This window comes from Gekko japonicus, unplaced genomic scaffold (genome assembly GCF_001447785.1).
Source record: "Gekko japonicus isolate JY-2015 unplaced genomic scaffold, Gekko_japonicus_V1.1 scaffold1098, whole genome shotgun sequence".
Lineage (NCBI taxonomy): Eukaryota > Metazoa > Chordata > Lepidosauria > Squamata > Gekkonidae > Gekko > Gekko japonicus.
The window spans coordinates 157,084-177,223 of record NW_015160244.1 but is presented as its reverse complement, the minus strand read 5'-3'; the positions used below and the strand labels follow the sequence as shown (position 1 = coordinate 177,223).

General features: G+C 52.5%; 1 protein-coding gene across 1 annotated transcript in view; it reads left to right on the top strand.

Annotated features, from left to right (window-relative positions):
• The first annotated feature begins 1,065 nt into the window (after positions 1 to 1,065).
• Positions 1,066 to 20,140, top strand: part of CPNE6 (copine VI (neuronal)) — a 34,295-nt gene continuing 15,220 nt past the window's right edge. Inside the window, exons 1-6 of the mRNA XM_015413630.1 lie at positions 1,066 to 1,132; positions 14,393 to 14,557; positions 14,653 to 14,841; positions 16,445 to 16,519; positions 18,071 to 18,145; positions 18,642 to 18,725. Coding sequence (XP_015269116.1) covers positions 14,405 to 14,557; positions 14,653 to 14,841; positions 16,445 to 16,519; positions 18,071 to 18,145; positions 18,642 to 18,725 — 576 coding nt within the window. The 5' untranslated portion in view covers positions 1,066 to 1,132; positions 14,393 to 14,404. The remainder of the gene's footprint in view (positions 1,133 to 14,392; positions 14,558 to 14,652; positions 14,842 to 16,444; positions 16,520 to 18,070; positions 18,146 to 18,641; positions 18,726 to 20,140) is intronic.

Genomic DNA, 20,140 nt, shown 5'->3' with positions numbered 1-20,140 from the left:
CGTGGAAGCTCGCTGGGTGACCTTGGGCCTGTCACAAAGTCTCGGCCTGGCCTACCTCGCAGGGGTGTCACTGTCGTCCCGACAATGGAGGAGGGGTGGAGTCTCGGCCCGGCTTTCCTAACGGGGTTGTTTCTGTTGCTAGCAACCGGACGGAGGAGGGGAGATCTGTCAGCCTGGCCCGCCTTACAGGGTTGTTGTCGGTGTGAGAAAATAGGGGAGGGAGAAACGATACTCTAGATAGAAGCTGCTTTGGGCCCCAACCGGGGAGAAAAGCGAGACAGAAAGAAACGCAGGCAAATGCCAGGCAGGGGGCCAGGAATCCCGCCTCTCTCGCCCTTTTCCACCCCCCACCAATGCTCCCTCTAAGCCGTGGAGTCCTGTGAGCAAAAATCCTGCTTTGTGAGCTCCTGGCATTAAAGTTGTGAGCGAGCGATTTGGGTACTGCATAAATGAGTTTGCCCTTGAGCCCCATCCTTCCTGAGCGGAGACAAAAATGGGTGAGCTGGAGGCTAAGAAACTGTGAGCTGGCTCACACTAACTCAGCTTAGAGGGAACACTGCACCCCAGCCCCAGCGCTGCAAAACCGACGGCGAGGCCCAGAAATCCGTGCAGGGGGGGCGGTGCGCCTGCGCCCTCCGCTCCCCTCTTCCTCCGACCTCCACGAGGACTAGAAACTTAGGAAAAAAAGAGCATCAAGTTCTCGGAATACTCCAACTGCTGGGGGTGGGGGTGGGTGGGTTATTGCTCCATGTGTGCCCGGCTCCGGCCCGGCCGTGCGCCCCCCCCCTCTCCCCCTGCGGGCTGGGTCCCCGCGCGGGTGCCAGGTCTCCGGCGTCGGGGGCTTCCCCACGCGTGGCCGGGAACGTGCCTCCTCCCTCCCCTCCCCTCCCCTCCCCTCCCCTCCACTGCGGCGTCCCGGGCGGGGCGGGGCCAGGGCGAGCGGGGATGGAGGCAACGTGACAGCAGCGGCAGAAGCCAGCCAGGAGGGGCGCAGCGCAGCGCACGGGACAGCCGCCGGCAGCAGGCGGGCAGAGGCAGAGCCAGAGCGCGCACCAGCCCGAGGCGGCCTCCCATCCATCCATCCACCCGTCTGTCCTTCCTTCCTTCCCGGCGCTCCTGCTTCTGCCCCGAGGTAGGCGCCCCGCCCTGCCCTGCCCTGCCCTGCAGTGGCGCCCGCCCCGAGGGATGGCGCCCGCCGGATGGCGCCCGCGGGCCACCCGGTCCCTGGGAGAGTCGCCCCTGCAGTGGGCTGGAGGGTGGGGAGGGGGGTGCGGCGGCGGGGCCTCTCTCTGCTGCAGGGGGTTGGGGGGCGCCCCTCGGTGTGAGTCCCCGTTCTGGAGGGGCGCCGCGCCTCTCGGCCTTCCCGCGTCGCCCAGCCGGGCTGCTGCTGCTGCTGCATGCATGACCGCTCCGCATTCCTTGGCACGCCAGGTTGGGTGGTGTGGTTCTCCCCCGGGGGGGGGGGCTTGGCCCCGAGGCTCCCCCTCTCGCCGGAGCTCCCGGCCGGGCCGGCGCTGTGATCGTGGGGGGCTGTGTGTCCCGGAGTCCCCCCCAGGGCTGGCTGCTTTCTCCTGGACACAACCGTGCGCTGCAGAGAGAGGCGCTCGGGTTTGTTTTCTCCCTGGCTGGTGGGGGACACACACACACACACACACACACACAAGTGGGACTTCACTTGGTGGCGCAGAGTTGACGGGTGAAAGTCACCCCTGTCAAATGTTGGTGAGGCTCCAGGCGTCTTTCTGGAGAGGAGCAGGCAGATGGATGCGGGAGCGGCGCCGCTAGGAGCCACTAGAGAAACGCGGAGCCTCCATGGCCAGAGGCAGTATATCTCTGCGGCGCAGATAGGGGTGATGGACGGCGCTGAGCGGCCGGTTGCCGCCTTCACGGCGGGCTTGCGACCACTTGGAGACGTCCCAGTTAGCAACAGTGCTTTGGTGTGATCCTGCAAAGCCGTTTGCGTTTTACGGCATATTCCTTATGTTATGCTTTATGTAATACAGGGAGGGGGGGGTCTGCTTCCCTTGGTTCATTATTGTGTTAGGTGTTGCGCTTTGATCATTTTTGTTTCCCACCCAAGGCGCTCAGGCCATGTCGGGGCTCTCCTGCTCTGGGTTCCAATTTTTTTATTCTCGGTGGTATACTGCCTCTGAACAGGGAGGTTCCGTTTTGCAGTTAGCTGCTGAGAGGCTGGAGTTCAATTAGTTTTTCTAATTCATTTTTCAAGCCTTACAGACAATCCTCTGTGAAATTAACTAGAATGGGCGCTCCGGTTAATTTTGCTGAGCAGGATTTGAATCTTGAGTTTGCTACACCTCACTGGCATGTGTTTTCATGTGTGCTGCTGATGGTTTCCATATTGAGCCATATAAATATGTTGTGCCTACGTTTTGTGGCGTGTTTGTTCTTTTCCTATGAGCATTTCTGGCCACCGCCCCCCCCCCCCCCCCCCCCGGCATTTCCCATTTCTCACAGGTGCGTTGCTGCCAACCATCCCATTCATTGTGGGTCTCTGTGGAGTAGGACGCACTGTGTGCCAGAGGTCAGCCCTAGCACTTGGTGTGCCAACCTTTCTCTGTGTATGCCAGCGGCCAGCACATAGTGCCTGCCGGATCATCTGTCCTTGCTGGATTTATGCGTTCTCCAGCATCATTGCATGGGTGTTTCCATATCTTCACAAGTTGTGCCCTTTGTGTAACCAACGCATGATTTTGCATAGATCCCCATAGTTGATCCCCTCTAGGACTGTATGTCCCGGGCTGTGTTTTCCCTTCTGTTGTGCGGGCATGTGTTTGCTAGATATTCAGCAAGCAACTTTACTATGTTGCTTTCAAAATACACGTTTGAAAAGTAAGCAGAATGGTAATATTTAGGAGCTGCGGTGGCTCAAGTGGTTAAGACGCTGAACTGCAGGCTGTGGAAGGTCGGTAGTTCAGCAGTTCGAGACCCGAGTGTGCCGCATGACGGAGTGAGGCTCCCGTCTCTAGTTCCAGGTCCTGCCGACCTAGCAGTTTGAAAGCAAGAAATTGCAAGTAGATAAATAGGTACCACTTCGGTGGGAAGGGAACAGCGTTCCGTGCACCTTGGTGTTTAGTCATGCCGGCCACATGACCATGGAAATGTCTTCGGACAGCGCTGGCTCTTCGGCTTGGAAACAGAGATGAGCACCGCAACCCTAGAGTCGGACTCGACTGGCTTTCGAGCAAGGGAACCTTTACCTTTACTAATATTTAGGTGGACTGGATCTTGTGGAGGCGTATGCAAGGTTTTGGGCTTCACAGAGCTCTGCGTTGCAGAGAAGTTCGCAGGGGGAAAGTGATATTTCAAGTAATGCCAAATCACCATTGGAAAGAGTTGCCATGAGGCGTGGCGAGGGCCGCTGGTTTCATCAGCTTTTTAAAAGGGATTAGGCAAATGAAGGGAGGGTCGGCATCAGAGACCTGTGTTACTTTAAAAAACAAACACAATTAATGGAAGTGCAAGTTTTTGTGGACTTGAGCCCATGTCATATGATGATTGGTCTCTTTCGTTTTTGCTGCATTAGTAATCTCCCCCCCACCCCCGGGGGGGGGATTTGGAGACTAGCTCCATCAAGAGGCTCTTAGCTCTGATCGCGAAATGGAGCCTTCCTAATCAGGGGCAATATATCTGAGTGCCCGAGCGGGCAGCTGTCTCCCTTGGGCCCTGCTAAAGTGCTTCCGGCAGCATCCCGGTTGGCCGTCGTACAAGTCGGAGTGCTCGACTGATCCAGCAAAGCGATTGTGTTCTTGCCAGTTCTGCCTGATCAAGAGTCCTGTGAACCTCAGAGGCTTGTGTTCCTATGCAGTAAACTACATGGGTTCAAGAGAAGAGAAACTGTAGGTCAGTTCTATCTCCTGGGTTACATAGCTCTTGGTGGTGTGGTTTTGTCCAAGGAACCATTTGAAGATACGCCCCCTCCCCCCCGGTCCCCTTGTGGCTGCGTTTTTCCTGAACTGAGCTTTCTTTCTGTGTGACTTGTTACCTTCTTTCCTTACGAAATTCCCTCCATGGTGTTAAGCTAGCAGGGAATACCTCCGGGAGAAAGTGGTTCCAATTTCAGTGGCAGGGAACCACATGCGTTTCAGAGGCAGGAGCTTGGGGTGGGGTGAGTGAGAGCTTGCTATACTTCTCAGCACGCCAAACCGCATCGGTCCGCTCCTGATCCAATAATGCTCCTCGTGTAGAGGCATAAACAGGAGAGCCTGCCCACTGTGTCTCTGCAGGATTCTCTACTACGACAACCGACTGTACCTCCTAAACCAGCGTTTGCTTGCTGCGGGGAGGGGGGCAAGCCACATCCCGGGATGAGGCCCGATCCGGTCCCTCCCGCGTAGACCCGCCTGCCAACTTATTCCTGGCCTGCAGTGTCTTCTTGAAGGGCCTTCTTTTGGAGAGGTTGGCTTCTCCTTGGTTGGATCATCAGTCTTCTCTAGGAGAGCAAACTCACCCTTTGGTACATCGAGTGCCTGGTCCAGGTTTCGTCAACTTTGCAGGGCTCTTCTGTTTCACATTGCCGCTGGGCTGCATGTGAGTCGCTGGGCAAAAGAAGGTGGTTGCGTTTAACTGGGCTGTAGGCCAGTTTTGGTTTGACCGGAGTGCTGCTGTTGTATCGCTGGCAGGAGCCCTTTTGAAGACAGAAGGAAGTGGTGGGGGAAACAATGGTGGTGGGGAAACAAAGCCAAAATGCATCTGTTCTCTCCTGGATGCAGAGACACAGCCGGATCTCCTGCCAGAACAGGGACTCATGCAGAAGCACAACAAGCGGGCTCCTCTTTCACTGCATGCTGTCTTTCACACGTACCGCACCGCACGCCTGCACCCCTGAATGCTATTGTTGTACAGAGCCATCAAAGGAGCAGATTCTTAGATAAAACACTTGGGCAGGACTGGTCTTAGCGATTCTTGGGCACTGGGCGGGGGGGTGGGCAAAATCGTCGTCCGTCGTCACCCCCACGCTTTGGGGGACAGGCAAGGAGCCATCTTCTCCCCATGCAAGGAGGGAGGGAGCTGCAATCTGCTGGCCAGGTCTCTGAGCCGTGGAGGGGTTGGGCAGACGTGGGCGCCTCTGCTGGGAGCCTGCTTGGTATTCCCCCTGTCGGGAAAGCCGGGCCAGGGGTGATCGGCCCCTCTGCAGGTCAAACTCGACAGCCAGTTTGGTGTAGTGGTTAGGAGCGCGGACTCTTATCTGGGAGGTTTGATTCCCCATTCCTCCACATGCAGCTGCTGGTGTGACCTTGGGTCAGTCACAAGTTTTTTCAGAGCCGTTCTCTCAAGGGCAGTTCTCGTAAAAGCTCTCTCAGTTCCACCTACCTCACAGGGTGTCTGTTGTGGGGAAGGGAAGGGAAGGGAGAGGAGTTTGTAAGCCACTCTGAGATTCCTTTGGGTAGTGAAGGGCGGGGTATAAATCCAATCTCCTCCTCCTCTTCCTCAGGCAGCTGCCCTGGCAGCCCATTGGCTAAGACCCTCCCTGTCCTTGGTAGCGCTCAGTTTGTAGCCGTGGGAAGTCCTTTCTCAGCCCTTGATATCTGAGGACCAGAAAGTTGCATCATATTGCATAGCCACATGCAGTGTGCAGCCAGCCATGTGATATGGTCCTCGCACAGGCCTGTACCATCTCTGAATGCACAATGAGCAGGCCTTTTTTTTTTAAAAATAGTTTTTATTGTTTTTATAAAGACAAGGAAAATTAAATATTACATATGACACATACTTACAAGCTCCAAGTTTCTACATATAGCAATTAACAATGAGCAGGCCTTTTAATCTGGGGGAACGCACAGGAACCGAGTTCCGGAACCTCCTTGACCAAATTCTTAAAAAAAATATTTAAAAGTTCGTGAGTTTTCAGTATACACACTGAGAACGTCATTTTCCTCCTGAGAGTTCCGGCACCTTTCCCCAAAACGAACAAACCAACGCTCCCTCTAAGCTGTGGAGTCTCGTGAGCAAAAGTTCTACTTTGTGAGCAACCGGAGGCTAACAGACCGCGAGCTAGCTCACCCTAACTCATCTTAGAGGGAACACTGCTGACGACGAGTATCTCTTTTATGAATGTGCCCCTACCACCCATTTTCCACGTGAAATATTAGCATGCTGGGCAGAGGTTCAAGTTGGCAGTTTGCTACTTTTGGAGGCCGGAGGGCCGTTTGAGAGCTTCGTTTTCCTTCCCGCAAATCCACCGTTCTTTTGCATGTCCCAGAAACTGCTGTGGCATCAAAGAAAGGTTCTGAGCCTCAATCCGGGATTTCTTCCAAAAAAGTACCCCCCTTGGCACGCTGGCGCATGTGCTCCTTTCCCCCCTGGTGTTCGCCCACCTGCTCCAAAAGATACTTAAGCGGCACAAAAGCTTTTGCTGAGGTCATCTGCATAGATGCAGATTGCCTCCCTGGATCCATCCCAGCGACTTGTCTGGCGAAAGCTCACCCTAGAAGAAATGCTGTTTGTCTTGATGGTGCCCCTGGGATTCCGTTTGGTCTTCCTCGATCAGAGGAGGTAGTCCGGCACAACACGTTCCCAACTGAGATCGGTCTGATATTTACCGATTGAACGGTAGAAAAGAGCGAGCGTCCAGGAGCACCTTGAAGACGAACAAAGTTTGTGGCAAGGCAGAAGAAGTGAGTAAGGGCTGCGGTGGCTCAGTGGTTAAGATGCTGAACTGCGGACTGGAAGGTCGGTAATTCAACTGTTCGAGACCCGAGTGCCGCGTGACGGAGTGAGCCCCCGTCTCTGGCCCTAGCAGTTTGAAAGCAAGAAATTGCAAGTCGATAAATAGGTACCGCTTCAGTGGGAAGGTAATAGCATTCCGTGCGCCTCGACGTCTAGTCATGCCGGCCACATAACCATGGGAAACGTCTTTGGACAGCGCTGGCTCTTCGGCTTGGAAACGGAGATGAGGGCCGCACCCCTAGAGTCGGATTCGACTGGCTTTTGAGCAAGGGAAACCTTTATGTTAGAACAGGGCTATTTTGGGGCAGGAACGCACAGGAACAGAGTTCCGGCTGGCTTCCAAGTTGGCCACGCCCAGCAGGGATGCATTAGCATAATAGGCCACACCCAACAGCAGAAACTCATTAGGATTGGCTACATTAGGGGTGTGTGGCCTAACATGCAAAGGAGTTCCTGCTACAAAAAAGCCCTGGGTTTGGACAACAAACAAGGTAAACAGAATAAGAAGCAAAAGGTTGGTGTGGCTGGATGAGCACACTTCTGGTAACATGGGGGAGTGGCCTAATATGCCAATAAGCTGTGCTGTCAGGGGTGTGGCCTAATATGCTAATGAGTTGCTGAGCTTTTTCTACAAAAAAGCCCTGCCTTAGAAGAAGTGAAGAAGTGAGCAGTGACTCACAAAAGCTCCTCCCCTGCCACAAAGTTTGTTAGTCTTTTAGGTGCTCCTGGATTCTTGCTCTTTTCTGCTGCTACAGACAGACTAACGTGGCGACCCATCTTGCTCTTACTGATTGAAAACATTGATATGCTCACTGTGCTCTGGACGCGGGCGGGACCCAAGCTGAATACCACAAACGTGCAAGAAATAGTCTCCTTTGAGATCAATAGCCATGCAAACTCGATGGACGCATGGCCTTCTGACTGTCCCATAATTCCCCTTTCTCAGCTCCTGATTGCAGAAAGAGTAGCTGCCTGCTGTACCTTTTCCGGAAACGCCAAGAAGCTGTAAACAGATGTCGTGCATCAGATAGAAATAGTATTACAGTGTGCTGTTGAAGGGTTTCACGGCTGGAGTTCATTCGTTGCTGTAGATTTTCCGGGTTGTGTGGCCGTGGTCTTGGCCACAGTGTTACAGTGTGTTAGACAAAAACATTGAGGTTTACAAGATTATGCATGGGAAAGAACAGGTAGAGAAAGAGGTACTTTTCTCCCTTTCTCACAATACAAGAACTCGTGGGCACTCCATGAAATTGCTGAGCGGTCGGGTTAGAATGGATAAAAGGAAGTACTTCTTCACCCAAAGAGTGATTAACACTTGGAATTCACTGCCACAGGAGGTGGTGGCGGCTACAAGCATGGACGGCTTCAAAAGGGAATTAGACAACCGTATGGAGCAGAGGTCCATCAGTGGCTCTTAGCCACAAGGTATAGATAGGGACTCTGGGGCAAGGGATGCTCTGTCATCTTGGTGCTTGGGGGGGTCAACAGTGGGAGGGCTTCTAATGTCCTGGCCCCCCTGGTGGACCTCCTGATGGCACCTGGTGTTTCTGGCCACTGTGTGACAGAGTGTTGGACTGGATGGGACTTTGGCCTGATCCAACATTGGCTTCTCTTGTGTTCTTATGTCTGGGGCAAGTGATGCTCTGTCTTCTTGGTGCTTGGGGGGGGGGTCAACAGTGGGAGGGCTTCTAATGTCCTGGCCCCCCTGGTAGACCTCCTGATGGCACCTGGTATTTTTGGCCACTGTGTGACCAGACAGAGCATCAGGCCAAAGGCCCATCCAACATTGGCGTCTCTTATGTTCTTATGTTCTTATGTAACATCGTATGAATAGTGCAAAAGAGGTCCAGAAATGACTGCAGTTGACAAAGTCCTCCGGAATATCGTTTTGTTTCGTGAGGACTTCCTCTGAACGGGACCAGCACAACGATGGCGTCTTCTGTTCCTTGTTCATCATTGTGCACACTTAACAGTAACAACTGTTCACTTCACAGAAGTCATATCCTCAGTTGTCACGTTTTAAGATTGGTCTATTCAAAGCGGCCAAGCCGAACGAAAACACTTTGCAGAAAGAGTTTGCCGGAAAAGTAGCTGCCTGCTGCCCCTTTTCCGGGAGACTGTTCTTCGGGATAGGGGCCGCAGCTGGTAAAACCCGAGGCTGGACGTTAAGAAGGGCCCAAGCAGGAAAGCAGCCGTGGCCTCATCTTTCTGCTTCCCCCCACCCCAGACACTGGCATTCAAAAGTCAGCCTGACGGCCTCTGAATTTGGAGGCTACGTTTTGCTGTCATGGCAAACAACGGCAGAGAAGCCTCTCTCTCAATAGACCTCTTTGAATGAATGAGTGTGCGTTTCCTTTCCGCATGCCTACAACAATCTGAAAAGTAGCCCATTGCAAGGTTGCCAGCCTCCAGGTGGGACCTGGGGATCCCCCGGAATTACAGCTCATCCCCAGACTACAGAGATCAGTTCCCCCTGGAGAAAATGGATGCTTTGGAGGGTGGATCCTATAGGACGGTGGTGGCGAACCTATGGCACGGGTGCCAGAGGTGGCGCTCAGAGCCCTCTCTGTGGGCTCGGGTGACATCGCCCCAGCCAGGCCCAGACCATCATTAAAGTGTCGAATTCTCTGCCAAATAATTTTAAGTAAATGAAAGCATTTGGGATTGCTTTCCTTACTTTATTTGGATCATCTTATGTTAATGTATGAGTTGTTTTTTTCCAAAGTACAACCTCGGTATTCAGGTTAAATTGCCGTGTTGACACTTTGCGATAAATAAGTGGGTTTTGGGTCGCAGTTTGGGCACTCGGTCTCTAAAAGGTTCGCCATCACTGCTATAGGAGGAGGAGGAGGAGATTGGATTTATACCCTTCCCTTCACTCTGAGTCTCAGAGCAGCTTACAAACTCCTTTCCCTTCCCCTCCCCACAACAGACACCCTGTGAGGTAGGTGGGGCTGAGAGATCTCTCTCGAGAACTGCTCTTTCAAGAACAGCTCTGACAGAACTATGGCTTGCGCAAGGTCATCCGGCAGGTGCAAGTGGAGGAGTGGGGAATCAAACCCGGTTTTCCCAGATTAGAGTCCGCGCACTTAACCACTACACCACACTGCCATTCTATCTCATTCTGGTCCCTGTCCTCCCCAGGCTCCACCCCCAAATCTCCAGGAGTCTCCCAACCAGGATCTGGCAACCGTATTAGATTCACTGGTATAGTAAGCCAGTAATCTCTGTCTTATTTAGCAGAGGGCACTCTTGGCTACACGCAGCAGTAGCTTCTTTGTTCTGTATGTGCTAGCAAAATTACAGAGCTACACAGAACCACGTGTCAGTTTGAACGAATAGGAATCCTTTATTCAAGGAACTACATTCTGGGTGGTGCAGGTTGAGAGAAAGGGATCGTACCTAATCTAACTAGCTGGATGGAGGCAGACGCAGAATGCAGCTGCATCCGTGGTGCCAAAGATGAGGAGAAACGCGCTCTTCTTTGTGTGTGAGAGAGAGTGAAGGAGAGAATGGAAGGAAGGAAGGGATTCCTGAGAGCATCAGTCTACACATCCTCCGCCTGTGGCCAGAGAAGAAGAGAAGAAGAAAAGATTGGATTTCTACCCGCCCTTCACTACCCAAAGGAGTCTCAGAGCGGCTTACAAACTCCTTTCCCTTCCCCTCCCCACAACAGACACCCGGTGAGGTAGGCGGGGCTGAGAGAGCTCAGACAGAAACGGCTCTTTTTCAAGAACACCTCTTGTCAGAACTGTGGCTTGCCCAAGGTCATCCAGCAGCTGTAAGCGGAGGAGTGGGGAATCAAACCCGGTTCTCCCAGATTAGAGTCCGCGCACTTAACCACGACACTAAACTGGCTGTAGGGGACCTCGCAAGCCTAGCCCATTAGCAGACACGAGGATGCTATCAGAGGGCAGCGGTGTTGGCCTTCAATAGAACAGCTAGATTTGAGGCTGGTCACACTTTAGAGAATGTCAGCAGAAATAATTTTTTGGGGGGGGAATCTATTGTTTGTTGTTGCAAATCACCTGACTCCTTGCAGTCTTTATGCTAGTAGATTTAAGGTTCCGTGGGTGGCAGGCCCTACCCACCATGGATACCCACAGGTAGACCTATGGCCTCCAAAGGTTTGTCACCTGTTCCGAGAAAGGATGATGCGCAGAAGTAGTCCTCACCGGGGTCCTCGGCGGAGATGCAAACGAAGTGGAACTAACAGGGGAGTTGCTTTCCCGGAGGGGTCCTTCGTGGCCAGGTGGCAGGCACCTGCGGGCGTCTCCAGGGCAAGGCACTCGGGTGACAGTTGCTAGACTCGACCCTTCTCTGCCTAGGGTGCCAACCTCCAGTCGGGGCCTGGAGATCTCCCGGAATGACAACTGATATCCAGACGACAGAGATCAGTTCCCCCGGAGAGAGGGCCTGCTTTGGAGGGTGGAATATATGGTGTTATACCCTGGCTAGGGTTGCCAACTTTGGGTTCTGGAATACCTGGAGATTTGAGGGTGGAGGTTGGGGCTTAGGAAGGGGAGGGGCCTCAGTAGGGTGTCATGCCAGGCGGCCCACCTGCCAAAGCAGCCATTTCCTCAAGGAGAAACGGAATAAATGTATGAAATATATCAGTCATAAATAAGTGATTAGACTATGGTCGTTGACCGTAGTAAATAAAATAATTAACAAGTGGAGAGCCAGTTTGCTGCAGTGGCTAGGAGTGCGGACTCTAATCTGGGAGAACCGGACTCGATTCCTCTCTCCTCCACATGCAGCTGCTGGATGACCTTGGGTCAGTCACACGTTCTCTCAGAGCTGTTCTCTCAGGAGCATTCCTCGAAAGAGCTCTCTCGGCCCCGCCTACCTCACGGGTTGTCTGTTGTGGGGAGGGGGAAAGGAGATTGTAAGCCGCTCTGAGACTGCTTCGGGTAGTGAAGGGCCATGGGGTATAAATCCAATCTCCTCCTCCTCCCCCCCTTTCCTTCTCCTCCTCCTGCAACCTGGAGATCACTTGTAGTCCCGGGGGATCTCCAGCCCCTGCCTGGAGGTTGGTAACCCCTACCCTGCCGAGGATCTAACCGTTTATCTTCCCCAATCTCCACCCCCGAATCGCCAGGCATTTTGCCTGGCAACCCTATAATTCTGCTTGAGTCTGTGGGAAGCAGCTGCCAGAGGCGAGGAGAGGAGGCTGGCTGGGGTGGCTACAAGCGGCTCCCTCCGTTCATCTGTGGGCACCCCGGCTGGAAAGCGTGCTCACGGCATCTCCTCCAACATTCCCCCTCCCACCCGCCGTGTACTAGCACCGGCTTGCCTCTCTTTCTTTCCTCTCTGCCTGTCTCTCTCTCTCTCCGGAGAGAATCCTCCCTCCCGGCCCTCTCCTGCTGCCCGAGAACATCCAGGATTTGACCTGACTCAGATCCCAGGCGGGAGCCAAACCAGCCGCCCAGGCCGCAGTGTAATAAATCAGGCCGGGAAGGGCTGATTCAGCGCCACTTGGGCCCAGAGGGCTCCGGTGCCAGCTCGGATGTGTCAGTCGCTCCCCCCCCCCACTGCACCCCCATCAGCCTCTGTGACTAGAGCTGGGAAGGCAGGAGAGGTAGGCATTTCCCTGTCTGGGAACAGGTGGAGGGGCGGTGAAAGAAGGGAGTGCCTCTGAGCAGGTACAGAGGGCCTTTCTCTCACCACTGCTCTGTGGGGCCCCTCCCTAGCACATTTGGGATGACAGAGGGAACAGCTTTCTGTTCGGAACTCTGAATGAATGAATGAATTTTATTGTTACAGCGCATAGCTCTTTATTTATTTATTTAATTCATTCATTGGTAACCCTTTTTTCTCTGCGATGAGCGTACATTTTTTTTTGTCCTGTCCTCCATTTTATCCTCACAACAACCCTGTGAGATAGGTTAGGCTGAGAGAGCGTGACTGGCCCAAAGTCACCCAGCGAGCTTCCATGGCACAAGTGAGGATTTGAATTCGGGTCTCCCTGATACTAGTCTAACACTCTTGACTACTGCATCACACAGGAATGATTTTTGTTTTTGTTTTTAAGCTTTAGGGGCCCCGACTGTGGTCTGATCTCTTTTTACGGAGAGGCAGTGTGGTGCATAGGTTAGGGTGTCAGACTAGGATTTGGGGGACCCGGGTTCGAATCCTGACTCTGTCATGGAAGCTTGCTGGGTGATGTTGGGCCAGTCACACACTTGCAGTCTAACTAACCTACCACACAGGGTTGTTGTGTTATTTTTTTTCTTTCTTAAAAAAGGAAAACAACTAAAAATCCAGCAACTAAAGGGAGGGGGGAGACATATAGATATATATATATAAAGTAGAAACAAGAATATAACAATGGCGATGGCAGATCTATACGCAAGTTTCTATAAAAGTATTCCAAATATCTTAAAATAAGTCCATGTGCAATTGTCATACCTATGCCATGCATTCGAATATTGATACATTTGTAAGGTACTTAAATCCATTGATTTATACGAGGTGGGCATTTATCTCCAGTGTTGTAATACAATTTTTTTAGCTGTAATAAGGGCATGAAGAGTCTATTTTTGTCGACTGTCGGTTAGCTTCCAAGAGACGGGCAGGTGGTTTAAAACAGAGGTCCCCAACCTTTTTGAACCGGTGGGCACTTTTGGAATTCTGACATGGGGTGGTGGACGCAGCCAAAAAATGGCCACCGTGGGAGCCAGCCACAACCACAGAGGAAGCCCAAGTTGCGGGGAGCAAGAGGGGTAAATGTTAAAAATACACTGAGTAAGAGGAGTCAGAGAATAAACCCAGTGCTTAGTGGTAGTCGTCTGCACAGCCGTTCAGGTCTCCAGTCAGCTGTCAGGAGCCCTGCTCGGAGGGCAACAGGAAAGGAGTCGGTGGACACCTTAAGAACATAAGAACATAAGAGATGCCAATGCTGGATCAGGCCAGAGGCCCATTCAGTCCAACACTCTGTGTCACACAGTGGCCAAGAATACCAGGTGCCATCAGGAGATCCAGCAGTGGGGCCAGGACATTAGAAGCCCTCCCACTGTTGACCCCCCCAAGCACCAAGATGACAGAGCATCCCTTGCCCCAGAGTCCCTATCTATACCTTGTGGCTAAGAGCCACTGATGGACCTCTGCTCCATACGGTTGTCTAATTCCCTTTTGAAGCCGTCCATGCTTGTAGCCGCCACCACTTCCTGTGGCAGTGAATTCCAAGTGTTAATCACTCTTTGGGTGAAGAAGTACTTCCTTTTATCCATTCTAACCCGACCGCTCAGCAATTTCATGGAGAGCCCACGAGTTCTTGTATTGGGAGAAAGGGAGAAAAGTACCTCTTTCTCTACCTGCTCTTTCCCATGCATAATCTTATAAACCTCAATCATGTCACCCCTCATTCGTCGTTTCTCCAAGCTAAAGAGCCCCAAGCGCCTTAACCTTTCCTCATAGGGAAAGTGTTCCAACCCTTTTATCATTCGAGTTGCCCTTTTCTGCACTTTTTCCAAAGCTATAATATCCTTTTTAAGGTGTGGTGACCAGAACTGCACACAGTATTCCAAATGAGGTCGCACCATTGATTTATATCAATGCACCACCTTTGTGCACCACATTGGGGACCCCTGATTTAAAAATACACAGGCGTCCTAAAAAATTAATGGACATTCTGATACAGAATGCCTGTCTGTGGATCGGGTTCTCGCTCCCGTGATTTCCGACTTTGACCCCCCCCCCACAGGCGACAAACACCATGTCGGAAGGGATCGACTCCCAACCAGTAGCCCTTGGGGCTTCCCGGGTGGAGCTCCGCGTCTCCTGCTGGAGCCTCTTGCTGCGCGAGAAGACCACCAAACCGGACCCCTGCGTGATGCTCCAGTTGTTCAGCGACGGGCAGTGGAGTGAGGTACGGGCTCCGGTCCCCGCTCCTTGAGGGGAGGGATCCGAACCCGCCACTCGGCCTCCTGACCACCGGGCCGGTATCTATCTCTTTCTCCTCAGGTGGGGCGCTCCGAGGTCCTGCGTGCCTCCCAGAACCCCGTCTTCGGCCACGTCTTCGCCCTCGACTATTTCTTCGAAGAGATGCAGATCTTGAAATTCGAAGTGTTTGACGCCGGCGGGGAGGGCGCTGAGGATGGGGGGTCCGAGCTGGGGCCCCTGTTAGGGGCGGTCGAATGCTCTTTGGGGCAGGTAAGGCTGGTTAGGCCCCCGCCCCAGGAGACCTGGGTCTCTCTGCTTACTCGGGGGAGGCCATGCAGCAGCGGTGTATTGGCAGTGCCGGATAATGGTGGTCGCGTGGGGGTGAGGAGGACGGCCAGTCTGTCCGTCCGTCCCAGTTTTAGCCCACCGTTGGATGCCTCACAATGGCCTCCATTTTGTTACAACAACCCTGTGAGGTAAATTTGTCTGAGGGAGTTTGAGTCGTCCATCACCCAGTGAACGCCACGGCAAGGGGGACGGGGACCCAAGCTTGGTAATGGTCCCGCACGCTAACCACTAGGAAGTGCCAGAGCATGCCAACTCTGTTGGGTTGGCAACCTCCAAGCGGAACCTGGAGATCTGCTGGGTGGGATCACAACCGATTTCCAGACTGGAGATCGGTTTCCACTGGACAACGTGGCTGCGTTGGAGGGTGGAGGGTGTACATCACTGAGGCACCTCCCTCCTCAAATCTCGCCCTCCTCACGCTCCCCCCTCCCCCCCAAATCTCCAGGAATTTCCCAACCCGGAGTTGGCAACCCTTTCCCCTGATACCAGCTTCTGGGGCTCTCTCACAAGCCACCTGCCGTTGTTGCATGGGAGGAAGGTTTTTTTGCTAAGAATGCGGAACAGTTTGATGGCTCAGAAAACGAGATTTTCTCACAATGGACAATGTGAGCAGGAGGCTTCCCAGCAAGGTTGGGAAAACTACATTCTCCGGAGAAGGCCCTCCACCCGCCCCGGGTGCCTTGGTGCCAAAAGTCCCCTCCAGTTTCTGGGCCTTGGATGGAGCTCGCCTGTTGTCTGCTCTTGTGACCCCTCTCAGTGGGCCAGAACGGCATACCAGAGACGGCATCTGCGAGGCCTTAATTTGAACAATAACTTGCACCGGGCGAATGATGCTTTGTTGTATTTTACTGGTGTTTTTAACTGTTTTAATTCTTTGTATATTGTGCTTTCTACCGAATTTGACGTAACCTGCCCTGAGCCTGCTATCCGGGGAGGGCGGGATATAAACCTAAATAAATAGTGAGGAACCCACAAGAACCAGATATGTGGCTTGATTCTGCTTGCAGGCAAAGGATGGCAGAGAACCAAACTGTGGATTAGGGTTTGACCGCTCTGTGGTGAATCAGCGAGGAACAGCGTCCATCTTTGCTCCTCTTATTTAATTAAGGTGGCAAAAATCAGGCACTGAATCGGAAGCCTGTGTGGCATACTGGTTGGAAAGTCAGACTAGGATCTGAGAGACGTGGGTTCGAATTCCCACACTGCCATAGCAGCCTGCTGGGTTACCCTGGGCCAGTCAGAAACTCTCAGCCCCCTAACCTACCTCGCAAGGTTGTTGTGAGGATAAATTGGGGGAGAGGAGAAAATTATTAACCTCTTTGGGTCCCCATTGGGGAGAAACTCATGTATGTGGGTATGCAAAGGCAGTTTTCTTTGAGGGGGGCCTTCCTTCCTTCCTTCCTGCCTTCCTTCCTTCCTTCCTTCCTTCCTTCCTTCCTTCCTTCCTTCCTTCCTTCCTTCCTTCCCCTGGCCTGTGACTAATTCAATCTTTTCCTTTGTCCCTGCGGCTCAACCAACTCCCCAGATCGTCTCCCAGACCAAAGTTACCAAGCAGCTGACCCTGGCCAACGGAGACCTCACGGAGACCTCGACCATCACGGTACCAAAATCCCTTTGGAGTGGGAAATGCAGGGGCAGAGAAAGACTGTGCCTCTTCAGGGGCACAGCAGGCCCAGGGCACACCTTTGGAAAGGGTGGAATAAGCTAGGCTTCCTGGCACCTCATTTTCAGTGTCTGGGCATTGGTACCCGCAAAGCACAAGATCGTCTTTAAGCATGTGCAGAGTGTGACTGACTAACCTGGCACAACCTGGGGTTGTGGGGCTGGGTTTGCTCACCTGTGATACATTTTTATAACATTTTTATAACACCAACTCACCTTTTGGGTTTGTTGGGAAGATTGCGAAGGTATATGAAGCCCCTTTGAACTGTCAAGAAGTGATACGTGGGGAAAATGCTGTTATCATTCTACTACTGATAAATATTATAATAGAAGTATTTATACAACAGTGCTTCTAGAAGCATAGTGCAAAACCCTACCCTTCTTTACAGCGGTGTTTGAGCTGCACAATGACCTTGCAAAGCCGGTGAGCCTGCGGGAAGTCACTTTCTGCTTCATGGCCAAGAGGGGATTTGGAGACCAGTTTCTTGACATAGAGTTAGACGGGATCCTAGAGGTCACCTACTCCAACCCCCTTGCTCAGTGTGGGAATTAGTCGACTACAGCACCCCACTCTGCTTAAAGGAGCACACACATTTAAAAAAAATGTTTTAAAATGATTCGAAAAAAAGCATTTACAGGCAAAATTCTTGTGGGGCTGTGCCTTTAGGAAAGAGGGCAGAGCCCCCAAAAGCCCCACCGTAGCTACGGGCCTGCACTTAGCTACCAGATAGGGAGCATAGCAGAATCCAGCAGGCGTTTGAGGGTCTAGTTCAGGGGTCTCCAGCCTTTTTGAGCTTAAGGCACATCTGGAATTTTGAGATAGGGTGGTGAGCGCCACCATCCAAAATAGCTTCCACAGGCGGCACTGCCAAATGCACTCCTGCCCTCCTCTCGCCTCCTGGGAAGAAAGAAAGCCAAGCCTGAAGGGGGAAATGGAACTGCACTTTGGCTAAGGAAGGCCCAAATGCTCACCGGCCCTCCTGATCCTTTGGTAGAAAGCCCTTTGATCTGAATGACACCACCCAGTAACAGACTCTGCCTTACAGTGGACCCCACCCTCTTTCTAGAGGGCTCCAAGGGAAGTACTGGTAGGCACCTGGTGCCCGTGGGCACCATGTTGGGGAACCCCGTGCTAGTGAACCCACTAGATCTGAGGCCAGGAAGACGTTTGCCTTCCACTATCATACGTGACTTGGCTTGCTAAGTGGGTAGAAGGTGGAATCAGTGATGGAAAATGTTCCCCTACAATTCAGATCTTTCCCTCCAGGAGAGTACAGGCTCTTACGAGCAGGGCAATTTCCCTGTTCCCCACCCACCTCCTAATAACCCTGCCCCCTCGATCTTATGTACCCCTTCAGTAACATGGAGCATCGTGGTCCTGTTCGTTATGTTTGGGGAGGAGGCGATTTCCTTCTTTTTAATTTCTCACGTTATGGAGTGAGCCTTGGGGGCGTATTTACCTATCCACCTGGCTGTTTCCTCTTTCCAGATTGAAGCGGAGGAAGTCTCCCGAACCAACGAATTTGTGCAGCTGGAATTTCACGGCCAAGAACTGGATGACAAGGTAGGCACAGAGAGGATCGCTGTTCCGGCGGGCCCCGCCGAGTTGTGAGTGGAGGAAGAACTCAGTGGAATCTGAAAGCTTGCAATGTCTGTTTGTGGAAGTTTTGGCCCCGTGAAGGGTATTCTGTCTCCATACTGCTGTTTCTAAATGAGAGAGAAAAGACCCCGGCTGTAGTAACACTACTGGCAGGGCCGGCTCACTCACTAGGCGAACTAGGCGATCGCCTAGAGCAGGACGGCCCTTAGGGGCACCAAACTGCACCCAGCCCCATACTCTGGGAGTTTCTTGATTATTTGTGTTTTTCATTCTTCCTAAAATGCATTTATTTTTGAAAATGGGTGCGTGCACGGGGCCCCCAGAAGGGATCCTTGCCTAGGGTGCAAAATAAGCTGGAGCCGGCCCTGACTACTGGGGACCCCCTGGGCTGTGGTAACACCGTCTACGTTCTACTGCAGTGCGCTTGGGTCTGCTTGAACCGATTCCTCTTTCCGTGTAGGATTTCTTCAGCAAGTCCGACCCGTTCCTGGAGATCTACAAGGTGAACAGCAATAACGCGGAGCAGCTAGTTTGGAGGACAGAGGTGAGCGAAGATGATGGCAGGTTTGGAGGACTGGGCACTTGGACCGGGCGGGAGGAGGCACTTGGAGCTTGAGGGAGACGAACTCAAGCCAAGGGGGTGAGAAGACCAGGAAAAGAAATGAGGGGGGGGTGGGATTTAGAATTCTTAGGCTGCCAAGGAATCGAACCGGCTGGCTTTTCACAGGCTAATTCGTCTAGAAGATGGAGCAGCTGCTGCTCCGGAGGTCTGCTCGAAGCAGTTCCCAAAGTGAAGAAAGAAAGCTCATTAATTAAATGACTGCGCTGAAATAAATGCAGGCCCTGCAAATCGACAGGAGTCTCGGCCTGGAGTTTCTTTTCCCCATCCAATCTGTTGGGGAGAGGAAGAAACTGGCGTTCCCCGCGTTTCCCTCTGTGGCCTTTCCCCTTTCGTGCAGCTGCCGTCTTCCCTGGGCTCAACGAGAGGTGGAAGGGGGTTGAAATGTTTTTTAAAAAGCAATAAATCATAAAGTAAGTACAGGGACTTTGGAGGTTGGAACCGGAGGCGACGTGGAAGATGTCGGGTTGCCAGTCTCCAGGTGGTCGAAGCCAGGGGTCATTTCCTGCGGGAGCGCACAGGAGCAGAGCTCCGGCAGTAAAGAGCCCAGGGGGCGGGCACATGCAACAAGCCCCACCCCCTGCTCCCAGCAGCCCTCAGTCAGAGCAAGAAGCAGCCAGGTAAGCTGCAGAGCCCCCCCTCTCGGCCCCCGGTCCAAAACAGTCCAGTGGTACCTTTAAGACCAAGTTTTATTCAGGTACAAGCTCTCCCTCCTCTGCGAGGACAGATCTGCACGTCCCCCCCCCCAATAGCTAGCCATCCAAAACAGTCCAGTGGAGCCTGAGCGGTGGGTGTTGCCTTTTGACACACTTCCTGTGATGTCAGGGGGTGTGGCATACGCTAATGAGTAATGCTAATGAGCTCCTGTACCTCTTTTTCTACGAAATGACCCCTGGTTGAAACCAAAAGTGGGAGATCACGGGAGGAGACGGAAGTCCAAGCAAAACATCCGTGACAAAAATAACAAAGAGTCAATAAAGATATATATATGCAAAATTGTTTACTATAATAATTCTAATTCTGTGGAAAACTCCCTTCTTTTATTGCTCACATGCAACGGATCTTGCGCAAGAAAAATATCCATTTCATAAGAATTGCTTTACCTGAGCGTGTAGCAATGACAACTCTTATCACTGTAAAGAAGAAAATACACATTCCATTATAACAACAGCTATAAAAATTCATAACAAACCATTACACTCCAAAATATCACATGTCCTCTTATCAACTCTTGCAATCAACTCTTGGCCCCCTGGTCCAAAACAGTCCAGTGGCACCTTTAAGACCAGGTTTTATTCAGGTACAAGCTCTCCCTCCTCTGCGAGGACAGATCTGCACGT